The sequence below is a fragment of the Fusarium falciforme genome, chromosome 13 (genome assembly GCF_026873545.1).
Source record: "Fusarium falciforme chromosome 13, complete sequence".
In the NCBI taxonomy this organism is placed as follows: Eukaryota; Fungi; Ascomycota; class Sordariomycetes; order Hypocreales; family Nectriaceae; genus Fusarium; species Fusarium falciforme.
The window spans coordinates 1,739,983-1,754,011 of record NC_070556.1 but is presented as its reverse complement, the minus strand read 5'-3'; the positions used below and the strand labels follow the sequence as shown (position 1 = coordinate 1,754,011).

General features: G+C 49.9%; 3 protein-coding genes and 1 pseudogene across 4 annotated transcripts, besides 1 other annotated feature; 2 read left to right on the top strand and 2 right to left on the bottom strand.

Moving 5' to 3' along the window:
- Positions 1-34: 34 nt before the first annotated feature.
- NCS54_01492200 (Mannitol-1-phosphate 5-dehydrogenase) lies at positions 35-1,285 on the bottom strand (the record flags this gene model as incomplete). The annotated part of the gene is made up of 2 exons (XM_053160042.1): positions 35-1,176; positions 1,234-1,285. The coding sequence occupies 2 exons, from the start codon at positions 1,283-1,285 to the stop codon at positions 35-37; spliced, it is 1,194 nt and encodes a 397-aa protein (XP_053016017.1).
- Positions 1,286-6,195: 4,910 nt separating this feature from the next.
- NCS54_01492100 (Cupin-5 domain-containing protein) lies at positions 6,196-7,252 on the top strand (the record flags this gene model as incomplete). Its single annotated transcript, XM_053160041.1, has 2 exons — positions 6,196-6,825; positions 6,932-7,252. 2 exons carry the CDS (start codon positions 6,196-6,198, stop codon positions 7,250-7,252), a joined length of 951 nt encoding a protein of 316 aa, XP_053016016.1.
- A 2,520-nt stretch (positions 7,253-9,772) lies between these two features.
- NCS54_01492000 (Hypothetical protein) lies at positions 9,773-10,684 on the bottom strand (the record flags this gene model as incomplete). The annotated part of the gene is made up of 2 exons (XM_053160040.1): positions 10,439-10,684; positions 9,773-10,384 (listed from the first exon to the last, which is right to left on the bottom strand). Exons 1-2 carry the CDS (start codon positions 10,670-10,672, stop codon positions 9,773-9,775), a joined length of 846 nt encoding a protein of 281 aa, XP_053016015.1. The 5' UTR covers positions 10,673-10,684.
- A 260-nt stretch (positions 10,685-10,944) lies between these two features.
- NCS54_01491900 lies at positions 10,945-12,186 on the top strand (annotated as a pseudogene). Its single transcript has one exon.
- Positions 10,945-12,186: a sequence feature.
- Positions 12,187-14,029: the final 1,843 nt, after the last annotated feature.

Sequence of the window (14,029 nt, the reverse complement as noted above, 5' to 3'; positions counted from 1 at the left end):
GCGAATTTTCGTATCTCAAGAAACCGCAAAACATCTATGCCATCAATCTGTCCGCTTGAACCCTTTTGACAATCTCCAAAACCCGAGGATACAGCTTCTCACTTGGCTGTAAGCCACAGACACTGGCCACTACTGTCTCTGGTGTCTGGCTAGCAATGATCCGGGCCAGTTCCTTGCTCTGTTCATCTCCCTCCACATTTTGGAATCGGAGCGCCATTTCAACCGCATCGAGCAGCGCCGAGCAGTCATAGCCTTTCTCGACTAATTCAGACGCTGGCCTGATAAATCTCTCCGTGCGACCCAACTTCCGTAGAGGCGCGCGGCCAACCCTCTCCACGGTGTCCTCGAGATGAGGATTGCTGATTCGTATAATGACTTTCCTGACATACTCCTCCTGATCCTGCTTAGAGATACCGTACTTGTCAACGATAAGAGTGCTCGTATTGCTAAGCACCTTCTTTACCTGACCGAGAATAAAGAGGTCTTGCAACGCATTATGAACAAATCCCTTGTTGCGGTTATAGCCATAGTAGGCTGCTGCTGCATGTCCGGTATTGACTGTGTACAGCTTCCGCTCGGCATACAGCTGCACGTCGTCAACCCATCTGACACCCCTGATCATTGGAACAGCGTCATCTGCAAAGGGCTTCCGATCTATAACCCATTCGTAGAACTCCTCCAGTTTGACATCGAGCTCTGCGTCCGGATGCTGAGTTGGAACGATTCGATCGATGACGCAGTTTGCGTATCTTGCTCTCTTGTAGTGGTCGTCGAGTCTATGTTCCTTTGTAGTGACTGGATGCCCAATGTTTGCCGCCAAGGCATCAGTGGCACCAATGGCGTTTTCACAAGCGATGATGGCCAACGGGATCTTGTCGCTAGGCCGCATACTAATAGCTCGGGCGATAATTGGCGCGATAAACCTGAGATTGTCCCTACCGACCGCGCAGGTAACGACATCAGCAGACATAATCTCCCGGATCAGATCGTTCTCGTGCGTTCTTAGGTTGATTGCTCTGTAATTAGTTATGACCGTTTCCCTGGTCCCCTCGCTGCTAACTTCGATGACTTTGTATGATTTCTTAGTGTTAAGCTGGTCGACCAGCCTGTCGGCGATATCTGCGAACACGACTTCGTAGCCCGAATTGTGCAGGAAGCAGGCCACAAAGCCTCGGCCTAATGTAGTTAGCGCGAGATATATCTTGCTGTTTGCGACAACGGGATGGGCCTAACCAATGTTCCCAGCGCCGAAGTGCACTGCCTTCTTGTCCATGGTACAGAGCATCTTTGCAGAGCGTTTGGGGTCACTTTCGACAACATACACGTCACTATCCTAGGCAATTGCCCTCAGTGCTTCGCAATGGAGCTGCAATGGAAAACACGCTTCGTCACGGCTTTACGACACCATCGTGGAGGGAGAGATCGAGATAAATTGTCTAGAAATAGTGATCAGATGTGCGCTTGAGCCTCCTGTGTGGCTACGATGGCGATGAGATCTTCCAAGTCCATCATAATTGTCACATGGAAGTTATAACCGTTGGAAAGTACCTAGAGTGGCCTTGCGTGTCACCCCTCCAGGTACAAAATGAGGTTACGACACAACCGTCGCGCAAGGCTAAAGATGGCCCTTCTCATGATTTCGCAGAAAGGTATGTGATCGCCCCATTTTTGCGTTACCAAAGGCACATCCGTTCCTGGGGTGCTGTTAGACCTCTAGCGAACTTAGCGTCGACTTTTCGCCCAGCGGGAGTCACTTGCGTGAAGTGAGTGGCTGAACCGACTGAATGGGTAACTGATCTAGTATTTCGAGGGACGGAGAATTACCGCATGATGCGTGACTTAACTGGCCGCCAGTGCAGTTCAAAGCGCCGTCGTCATGTACATGTCTCGCCGAACTCTCTGACTAAAGGATAGACGGCGTGTTCTAACCGCCTTCACATCGTAAGCAGACCATCTCAAAACCATTGGGTGAGACCCCCCCACGATGTTGGCATCTGATGATCGATCAGCCCACACACACTATATTGTGACGACCACGCTGCCGCCCGCGGTAGCCGTTGGTGCTAGAAGCGTAAAATTTAGTATGTTGGATGGCCCTACCAACACCATATAAAGTTTTGATGCCCCCCCTTCGTCTTAGCAAGCATTAATAGCACCAGCCAGTCTGGTGCTCGCCAACCGCGAACTCCAGAAGCCACACGGAATCTACGAACCATCTAAGTTGGTGGCAATCCGCTATGCTGCTTCGTGAAGGTGCTGGTATTTCCTCGCGGTGTGGTTCCCAGCAAAACCCAAAGGAACGAGCTTTTGCGGACCTGCGCTTTCTTACGCCACTGACTACGGATGATCGTAATTATGACAATTTAGAGGACTTAGGAAAATGATGCTCGCATGAGTAGTTCCTAGCCTACACTGACGAAGCTCCGTCACGAGGACACGAATGCTGTTGGATCGCCTGTGACCACCTCACGGGTCCCTGCAAGGCAACCCCTGGGCGTAGATTCCCCTTCAGGCCGATGGCTTGACTTTCCGCAAGGTATCGACGTTAAGTTTCACGATGTGGAACGCCTCTATGGGACGATTCAAATAGTGGGAGGAGGGAGGTGCAAGTGTGGGTGTTATGGCGAGATAGCACAACGTATTGTGCCGGAGACGACTGTTAAAGCATCTGTCTTGCAGGATTTGTGGGGGCTGCGCGAGGAAACCCAACTTATGGTACCTCCAACTTTTAAGATGGTTCCGGGGGAAAAGTCATGTTCTGGGTACCCAGATTAATATTGATCTTCGGCGCGCTAGCTGTTCGGCGGTTGTTAGCAAACGACACAGCGCTCTACGTGAGGCACCCAAGAGAGGCTTGCAACACATTAGTACATGTCTAATAGAGAGACAAGTTACAGAATTGAGATAAGACTGGAGGTAATCGGTGAGATAGCGAGCTTGGATAGCAGTTGGTAGAAAGCCTTCCCGCTACATTAACCACTGGCTTTTAAGGTTAAGCGTTTAACAATCAGTGACGCAAGTACGACGGTATTATCTCGAATCTCCAAAAGTACATGGTCGGTACCGACAGATGGCATCTGTTAGTGCAAGTAATTAGCTGCACTACCCGTTCAAGCGCTGTTAGCCGCGATATCATGCTTTTATACCACAAACTTTGCGAATGTTTAGCAGTTTGTTCCCTAAAATCCGCGGCACCATTAATAAATCGCTTGGGCGCATCCACCACATTCCTGTATTTCACATGATGGAACAGCACGGCGGCCCCATCTAAGTGTCGCAAGACACCACCCCGGGCTGGTGCGACCTACTTACGGGATATAACCAGGTCTCAACGCTCAAACCGAACCTCTATGATTCTAACTCTTCAGTATGCAACGGTGGATGGTGAGTCGTCATCTTCTGAGCTCTCTGCGGCCGAGAACTAAAATTCCTCGGTTTCCTATAGCCAGCTACGCCACCTCGGCGATGGTTTCCTCGACTAACAAAGTAGCGATACTTGGTGTGGGATCAGTTGGATCCACTATCCCTTGAATTGTCGAGGACCTCCCGGCCGTACCGTGCCCCACAACACCCCTGTCATCAAGAAGGTACCTGAGGGGAACCACACGTTGCGTCATTGATCACCACTTATATGAGCGGTGCAATGTAGCGATTTGTAACTCGAATGGTTGCTGGTACTTCTATCAAAGGATTAAATACGTGGGGGATTAGGTACCTTTGATCCGATGCATTTTAATTGGCTGCTCTCCCCTGCCGTGACCTGGCGGGAGGTCCTCGACAATTGAAGGGATAGCGTTCTCACTCCTTCACAGAGAGTTCGTGGGACAAATCACCCTCGTTGACACGGACAAAAAGCTCTGCTGTGCGCAGGTACAAGATCTCTCCGATGCTGCCTTCCTTTCGGATACGAGGCTGCGAGATGGGTCATTAAAAGAAGCGGGACAGTGTGATATTATTGTTATGACCGCTGGAGCTCACCGGAAGCCTGGGGAATCGAGATTGGATCTTCTTGGTCGCAATCTTGAAACGCTGAAGTCTGTCATAGCTGCAATGCAGCCAATCGGGGACGAATCGATCTTGATCATAGTCACAAACCCAGTGGATGTACTAACTAGCGTTGCTCGATCAATATCAGGTCTCCCGCCGCACCAAGTCATCGGGACTGGGACTTTTCTTGATACCTTGCGACTACGGCTTATTTTATCGCAAACGCTCCAGGTATGCAATATATCAATGAGAATGTGTTACATTCCGTCTCATGCGTGCAGGTCGCAGAAACCGCTGTTCATGCATATGTTATTGGGGAACACGGCGACTCTCAAGTGGTAAGTATAGATATGCCTTGAGCACCATGTGTCTCCTACTCTAATTCCTTGCATCAGGTCGCCTGGTCTGCTGGTACAGTTGGAGGCGCCTCACTTCAGGATCTTCTCCCATTATCCCAAACATCTCGAGATGCCATAGCATCAGCAACGAGGGAGAAAGCGGGCCAGATCGCCAAATTCAAAGGAGCTACAGCTTTCGGTATAGCAGCAGTGGTATCCTCGATGTGCGAGACGATTCTTCTTGACAAACACCATATTCGCCCAGTAAGCCACTGGCAGCAACAATACGGTTGTAGCTTGAGCATGCCTGCTGTGCTCGAGAGACGGGGCATTTTGTCAGCCATTCCGCTTGCCCTGGATACAGAAGAACAAGCACTACTTAACATTTCCGCGGAGAAATTGCGTGCGGTACTTGGGGAACTATCCTGACTGGAGCCAATCCCTGCTGTCGCTGGCGTGCCAGCCTGGCTCCCGACATGGGACGTGTCAAGAGGATATCTTTTCTCCCGCCAGAAGACGGTGAGCTGGAGACAGCCGAAGGAATCGGCACTCTGAAAGCCTACGCGTTAAACACTGAGCGAGAGGAACCATATCCATCAGACATTCACGAGGCCAGTCTTACTGGCGATGCGAAGCTGGTTGGGGGAGAGGAGCCAAGGATAAATGTGTCGACTTTGGGGCAAACTGCAAGACAAGGAAGCAGAGATCGATGAGGTCCAGAGATGGGCTGGAGGCTCTGACTTGCCTAAACGAATGCTAGCATGAGAGAATCAACGTAGTTCCAGAACTCCTGGCTGTCTTAAGCGCTTCCTCGCTCCTTGTCAGACAACCTCATTTTAAAGAAAACCAGAAAATAGGTTGCTCTGCAGCCATTGATAAATTTTGTAACAAAGATCATATGCACTTACCAGGCCAACGGGCCCATGACGGTCAACCTGGAGCTACTAGGTTGATGCTGTTTGGCCAAATCGTGGATACCATTAACCTCGTGAATTGTATCGATGAAATATTGATGGCTGTGATCAGCCTGATCCTTGATGATGACGTTGCTCATCTTGACCTGGGTTGCGCACAGGTGGGGAAATACGTGAAGGCGCAGCTTGGGGTTTGTTGCCTCAACAGGCCTTGAGGAACGAAGTTGGGTTTAGCAAATTAAAACACATATATTTGACCAGCAATCCAATGTATTCATTGACTTGTCTCTCGCGATATTCACCTCCGACCGATTTGACAGATTCCTGGCCTTGGTGACATAATCCAGGCTTCCAGGTCCGATTGACAGGGTTTTGTCGCATTACCAGCTGAGGCAAAAGGGAATGCGCACGCCGCTAGTACTGTTGCTGTTGGAAGACGGGCTATGTGACCCACAAGGATCAACAGGGATGAAACAGATTGTTAGGAGAATATCGCCACAGCTAACGAATACAACCCTATTCAAGGAAGGATAAAACAGACCGACTTCAATCATTCATTTAGTTAGAAGTAGCAAGCTTCAATTCAATCTTTCCGGCTACACCCTATGCTGCACACCCTCTCCCTTTGAGAGTTGCTAGTAGTGGGTTAGCGTGATAGGCTGGCTGTATGCGACAGTTTTGACCAGATCTCCGGGTGGGGTGATTCGGACCCCAAACTACGTCAAAATCAGTCGCGGCAGAAGCCGAGTGCCCCGCGGCGTTTCTACCTCTCATTTTTGGATTCTTTGAAGTTGGACTGCTTCATGGTTAATATCTGGCCTTCAACCCTTTTAATATCTTGTCGCTTGCCTATCCCTTTACGTGGCAGTGTATAACATCTTAGATCCTCGCTTGCTATCGGCACTTCCTTCTCTGGCCCCTTCTGTTCACGTGCTCCCTGGAAAGTCGTCTTCAGTATGAGCGAGTGCCATCGCGATGAGCCTGACCTGGGCATTACCAAGCCTTGCTTTATCCCGGTTTCGCAAGACGAAAGCCCCCTCGTGGCGTCGCACATCGAGACCCTCGGCTTGGAACCGCACATTGAAGGTGGCTACTTCAAAGAGACCGATGTTTCCGTTGCCTCTATTTCCTCACCTTATGCTCTTGAACCCCTATCCGAGGAGACCCTCTCTCTGACGGGTGGTCTTCGTTCCGACTTCAGACCGCTGTTCCGCAGACTTTCGACCACCATTTACTACTACCTCACACCCAACCGCCCACAGTGCCACTTCCACCGTAACCGCAGCCGCATTGTCCACTCGCTTCATCTGGGCCGCGGCCGGTACGTGCTCATCAGCCCCGACGGACATGTCGAGACGTATGTCGTGGGACACAACACTGAGAAGGGCGAACGGCTCCAGTGGATTATTGAAGGAGGTGTCTGGCAGGCCAGTTACCTGCTTGATGCCAAGGATGGCGAGAACGAGGGACTGCTGATCTCAGAGACCGTCGTGCCAGGATTCGAGTATGCTGACCAGGAGTTTCTGTCTGAAGCGGGTTTGAGAAGCTTGTTGCCGGCAGGTCAAGCGAAGGAGCTGGAGTGGTTAGTCCGAAAGCGCGACAAGCCGCATATGACGAACCAGATAACAAACCAGGAACAAAGCAAAGAGAATAAGAAAATTCCAGTTGAGAACAGGGGAGGATGGCATTTAGGAGAGCTTCAACCCCAAGACCGGCAACGCAGAGAGCAAGGATCTTGAGAGCCCCAAGTCTCCAGACGATTCCTTTGCAATTGACAACGATGAGCGCAAGGAGGGTGATCACCAGACTGGGGTCGACATGGTTGGCAACGGACTGAAGAGCAGCTGTCTCGACAGCAATGGGCCTCGGAACTATTTTTTCGACAGCAACGGCTTGGGCGGCAGCATCAACGACAACAAGGTTGAGCGCAATATCCTTGATAACGAGCTGAAGAGCATGGCGTCCGAAACAGCGATGTGGAGAGAAGGATGTAATTGGCCGCTCCGCCAATGAGAGTATTGAAAGAAGCACCCAAATTGAAGCAGCTTGTGTAATTTCTATGCAAAGGCACTTGTCATTAGGGCAACGAAAGGAAGCTCAAAAGGGGATATCAAAGGATGGCAAGGAGGGTTGGGTTCGTTATTTCTTGGGAATATACGCCCATCTTCTAAATCTTCTAACGTATGTCATAAGCGCATGTCCCACAAGCGAGTGTCGCAGTAAGAAATACACCTTAAAGCGCGATTTTAAAAAAGCTATTAGAAACCCAAACTAGGCTTAAAGAGCTAAAGTTTTAAAATTAAGTTAATTAGATAAGAGATTATAGGGGGATTTTCCTAAATTTTATTTATTTAATTTTATTGAGTAATTGAGAAAAAGCTTATTCACACTTTTTTTTTCCCCTAATTTTCTATTGTGACGGTCAAGGTTCCCAGTGTAGTAAACCGTAACCCAATTGGTTTATGTTGGCAGTTGTGACGGGGCGTAGTACTGAGCGTAGGGTGGCGAATCACGTCTGATAATATCAAGAAGTATTCTTGAGTAATCAAGTTGTATTGAAAGCTAAGGAGTATAGTAGTTTTGTCTAGGGCGTTGCAGGGCCTTATATACTAGTGGTCTATCCAAGGAGCGTTAGGAGCGCCGCGTGTAAGTGCATCGCTCCTGTCGCTCCTGTCGCTCCATCGGAGGTATGTTGCTCCGTGATGAGATCATTCTGCCATGTGCTACCGCCTGCCTTTTCTGGTGATTGCCACATGGGTCGTGACATCTATGTAACATCTCCTTGCTTGCGCGGGGACTGCCATTGGGTACTGAGCAGGGATCTAGACCAATTATGATTAGTCTCTTCCTATACTCACTAAAATGAAGATAAGAGATTAACCTATCCTTGTATTGTTTTTATAGAATCCTGGATAGTGCTCTAATACTGGGGATGAGTACGCTCTGGCAGTCCCGCGCAAGCAAGGAGATACATAATAAGCGAGTGAAACACGAAAGAGCCACCCTACATGTCGCAGCTTTCAACCGCGTTTTTCTCCCCCCAAAAGTCATGGAATCATCCAGTAAAGAGTGTCGATTGAATTCGGCTATTCGGGCTGTCGAAAACGATTCCAACCTAAGTGCTCGGGCTGCAGCAAAGATCTACAGAGCCAGCCATGTCACTCTAACTCGGCGACTCAACGGGACAGCTTCGCCACGTGACAGCCCCACGAATTCGCGATGTGGAAGATATGGCCAATAAACTGCTCGCCGACCGCGACGCGCCTCCCCTCGGCAAGCGCTGGGCTTCCAACTTCGTCAAGCGGCAACCAGAGCTAAAGACGCGTTCTTTTCGGAGGCATGACTACAAGAGAGCCAAATACGAAGATCCAGTGGTCATCCTTGGCTGGTTTACGCTTGTGTAGAACATAATCACCAAATATGGCATTGTGGAGTCGGATATCTACAACTTTGAGGAGACTGGCTTTATTATGGGAATTATCTCAACAGGCATGGTCGTCACAAGCGCGGAAAGACGTTCCAACACGAAATTGTCTCAGCCTGGGAACCGTGATTGGACTACCGTGATCCAGGGCGTTAATTCCCAAGGCTGGTGGCTGCTGCCGTTCATCGTCGTTGCGGGCCATTATCACCTCTCGACGTGGTAAGAAGACAAGCCTCTACGGCAAGGCTGGGTCATCGCCACGTCCTTCAACGGTTGGATGACAAACGAGAGAGGGCTGGAATGGGTTTAGCATTTCGATAAGCACACCAAGCCGCGCACAACCGGTGAATATCGCCTCCTCACCCTGATGGCCACGAAAGTCACCTCTCGGTCGACGTCGAGCTCTACTGCAAGGAAAATAAGATCGCCGCTCTTTGTATGCCTCCTCATTCACCCCGCATCCTTCAGCCTCTCGATGCCGGGTGTCTTGGCCTGCTCAAGCAAGCATACGGGAGAAATCGAGAGGAAGATGCGGGCGGGTACAACGCACATCACCAGGGAGGATTTCTTTCCGGCATTTATGGCAGCGTTCTAAGAGTCCATAACTGAAAAGAACATCCGAGGAGGTTTTCGGGGGGCGGGTCTCGTTCCTCTGAACCCAGACAGCGTAATATCTAGGCTCGATGTGAAGCTACCTCCGCCCACACTAGTGGAGGAGGTCGAGGAGGTCGATGAGGTACCCGCACCGTGGGTTTCCAAGACGCCAAACAACCCGATAGAGGCGATCTCGCAGTCTGAATTCATCTCTCAACACCAAGGAAACTCCCCGACATCGGTTCTGCATGCTGTCGAGCAGTTTGCTAAAGGGACCAAAGGAATCATGCATCAGATCGCATTGTTCTATCTAAGGGAGCGAACAAGGGTCGGTCTCTTATACCTATGTTCAAACCGCCGATATCATAGGCAGCAGCCTGCTGCCTGATGCTAGTTGTAGTCGTTCACTCTCATCGTGATCCTTGCCTCATTTCTATCCTCATTCCAGGACTTGGAACGGGTCGATAGCACTAAACCAAAACGTTCGGATTCATATTGTCTCATATTGACCATTCCTACTCCTGTGTAGGCAGCTCCAACCCTTTAAAGCTCTTCGTAATGTTGGTGATGGCGCTCTCTACTGGGAGCCGTTCCACAGAGCTTGCACCGTAAAAGCCATGGACACCCTTGACATGTCGCAAAACATAGTCGGCATCCTTGGGCGCAGCAATAGGTCCTCCATGGAACAAAACGATAATTTTGGGATTGATGAGAACTGCCGCATCGCGGATCTGCTGGATCAGCTCCACGCACTCATCCATGGACTTGGTCGTCGCCGCGCCTATTGACCCGCTGCTGGTCAAGCCCATGTGCGCCACAAGGATATCTGCTCCGGCACGAGTCATCTTCTCGCTGTCTTCGACACTGAAGACGTATGGCGTAGTCAGCAGGTCAATCTCGTGGGCTGCGCGAATGGCATCCACTTCAAGGTCATACGACATGCCCGTCCCTTCGAGGTTGAGGCGGAACTGTCCATCGATGAGGCCGACAGTGGGGAAATTTTGAATACCTGCAAAGCCCAAATCTTTCAGTTGCTTCACAAATTGCGGAATGCTGCGGAAAGGATCTGTGCCACAGACTCCAGCGATGATGGGAGTGTGCTTCACGACGGGAATAACCTCATTTGCCTGCCGCCGTTAGTGTTGTTATTGGCTTTTGTAGGGGGTACACGATAGGGATACCATCTCGACGACGATGTCGTTGGCGTTTCCGTATGGCATCAAGCCAGACAGTGATCCCCGGCCTGCCATGCGGAAGCGGCCACTGTTGTAGATGATGATGAGGTCGCCGCCACCAGCCTCAATAAACTTGGCTGAGAGGCCGATTCCAGCTCCAGCGCCCACAATGGGCTTTCCCTCCGCAATTTGTGCCCAAAGGCGCTCGAGGATTTGCTTCCTGTCAGACGGGGGCGCCATTTCCAGTTGTGCGTAAGTCAGGGTGGACTAGCGACTTTGGAATTGAGAGGTTATATCTCAGCAACCTCGCAGAAGTGATCAGTGAGTCATAATATGTGGGCCTTCTGATAATGGGATGTTCGGATACTTTCCGGCAGTTGATTGCCATCTGTATGCATGAGGCGTGTCTCCGCATTCGCACATGACATCAGAATGACAAGTCGGGGCGCATGCTGATAAAATCAGGACCTCTGAAGTGTCAGCCGTTGTCATTCTTCACTACCCGAAAGATGGCGACCGTGGCGATTCTTGGCACTTGCGACACCAAACTGGAGGAACTCGTCTTCCTGCGCGACCAGATTCTGCAGCATGGCGAGCGCATAAAAACTCTTCTCATCGATGTAGGCCGGAAGGATTGCCAGCATGACGCAATAGACATTCGCCGATCAGCATTGGTGAAGCAGTACGGAGATGGAAGCGACGGCTCCGAACTGCCACGGGGAGAGCTCATCAAGTGCATGGCCCGATGCGCAGCTAAGCTCATCAAGCAGCTATATGCGAATGGATCGATTCATGGCATCATCGCATCTGGTGGCTCTGGTGGCACGTCCCTTGCCTCGAATGCGATGAAAAATGTACTGCCTGTCGGCTTCCCGAAACTTATCGTCTCAACAGTCGCTAGCGGGGATACCAGCAGCATTGTTGGCGAATCGGACATGACACTGATGTATTCGGTTGTCGATGTGGCAGGTCTGAACGACCTGCTGAAGCAGATTCTCGGCAACGCGGGAGGAGCCATTGCTGGCATGTCGCTGTCCTACGCAAGACGCAAAGAGGAGCATCAAAAGACCGGTCCGCGCAAGAAACGGGTCGGCAGCACCATGTTTGGCGTCACTACTCCAGGGGTAGATGCGATTCGAGCTCATCTACAAGCTAACTATCCCGTTGAGGTGTACGTTTTCCACGCCACTGGCCACGGCGGACGGGCCATGGAGAAACTGATCAACGATGGACAACTCGATGCCGTCTTGGACCTGACCACGACAGAGGTCTGCGACATGATAACGGGCGGCATAATGGCTGCCGCTCCTGACCGATTCGACGCTGCTATCAAGGCTGGGATCCCGAATATCGTCTCGCTGGGCGCGACGGACATGTCCAATTTCGGACCCAAATCGACTGTTCCGGAAAAGTACCAGAACCGGAAGCTTTTCGAGCACAACCCCATGACGACGCTTATGCGAACCTCGGAAGATGAAAGCCGGCAAGTTGGAGAGTTCATCGCCCAGAAGCTGAAGGCTTCAAAGAATCCGGCCAAGGTTCAGCTGTGGATCCCCTGTGGGGGAGTCAGTGCGATGGCCACCCCGAATGGCCAATTTGCCGATCCAGGAAGCGACGCAGTATTGTTTGATACTGTAAAGGGGAAGCTTGAAGGAAGTGGGATCAAGATTGTGGAGGATCAGCGGGATATCAATGACCCAGGATTCGCAAAGGAGATTGCAGAAGCATTAGCATCACTGATGGGACTCAAGTGAGGGATTCATTGCCAAAGCCTAAGCGAAGATCCAACTCTTAAATCAGGGCGCTCAGAAACCTTTGCGTCTGCTTGAAAGTTGAAAGTGACTGACCTTGGGTTACCGGCGCCGTCTAGGTGCGCACACCCCTTCACCTAAATGCGGGCGACTGTGTTGGAAACCAGGGGCCCAATCAGTAACGTGCGTGATAAGCGAGTGGGACAAACAAGCGAGCGTGACAGTGTCACGGCCCATGCCGCGATCGAATGCGTGTCGCCACACGGCACGGATCAACGTATTCCGCTCACTCGCACCGAGTGAGCGGGACCCATTTTCTCACTCCGGGCAAGTGAGAATGTAACACTATCTCACGACGGGCATCGTGAGATGCTCCCCAAACCCTACCTATAAAAAACCACACAACATCCCTTAGACAGACACTCTAGCTACCTCAGCTTTCAATACAACTTGATTACTCAAGAATACTTCTTGATATTATCAGACGTGATTCGCCACCCTACGCTCAGTACGTTACGCCCCGTCACAACTGCCAACATAAACCAATTGGGTTACGGTTTACTACGTTGGGAACCTTGACCGTCACAGACAGGGGTATTTTTACCTTAAAAAGAGAAATTAAAAAAGCTATAAAAATTCAAGATATAATTTAAAATAAATCAAATTTTAATATTAGACTTATTACGTAATATATTATTTTATATATTTTTTAAAAAATCTCATAAGACTTCTTATAGGGTAGTATAAAAAAAAGTATATTCGCACTGTATATTTAGCTATTTCTCTATAAAGGGCTTTTTTTAAAAATCTAAAAAAATTATTCTAAGATTTCTTAAAAGATTGGGTTTATAAAATACTTTTTTTAAGTTTATAGCTATTTTATAGAAAAAGTTAGGAGGTCTAGGGTAAGTGGGACTTTAGTAATACAGTATGCTGTCACGCTCGCTTGTTTGTCCCACTCGCATATCAAGTACGTTATCAGTATCAGTATTTATTGCGCCCGGGAGAACGGATCTCAGAGGGCCGGTGACTACGCTAAGCTGTCTTCACTTCCCCCGCTATTCGTCCGGACCATGTCGCATATCAGCCTGTCGCACACACGGCATAGCCCACCGGATTATTTCCGGAATTCCACTCGGAATTTCCGTTCCACACGGATTTCCGTCTTCTATTTAAGACAGCAACGTCATTCTCTTTTGTATAGTATGATTGCTCCTTAGATAATTCTCATCAATTGACTGGTGCCATCAATGATCCCTGTGGAGCCAATTGTCTGACACTCGGTGAGGACCCAAGAGAGGGATCAGAGTAATCCAATAGAGATGGCACAGCAGTAAAATAACACAACTAAACTAGTCTTATTTCGACACTACGGACCAATTTACAGTGTCCAACGCTTGTAGGACGTGGACCCGGTGTCGCAGGGTAGGTATGATCTTCACGGCCTCAGGAAGCAACTGCGTTAGTAATCTAGCCGTATGCTTTAAGTAACTCTGCGGGATGGAGTACCTCGCACCAGACAACCCCGTGCTTCAGTTGCTGAGGATAGGACGCTGAACACTTGGAGAAATTGACCTTCAAGTAGGTCTGTCGCGGCATGATACGCCAGATTGGATGACACATTTGACGAGGGATTTTGACTGTGCGTTGAAGCTCTTGATTTCTAACTGAATGAGTGACTAAAGTTGGCCTGTTTTACCCTTCCTTGGATCGGATCGTATTCGTCGGCTATGACGAAGTGTTCCTCACGATCTGTTTCATCCAAGTTTTGATCCTTCTTGGTCATACAGCCCGTGTGTCAGAGCGGCCTTAGTGATACGATGTGACACCCTCTGAATGGGCCTCC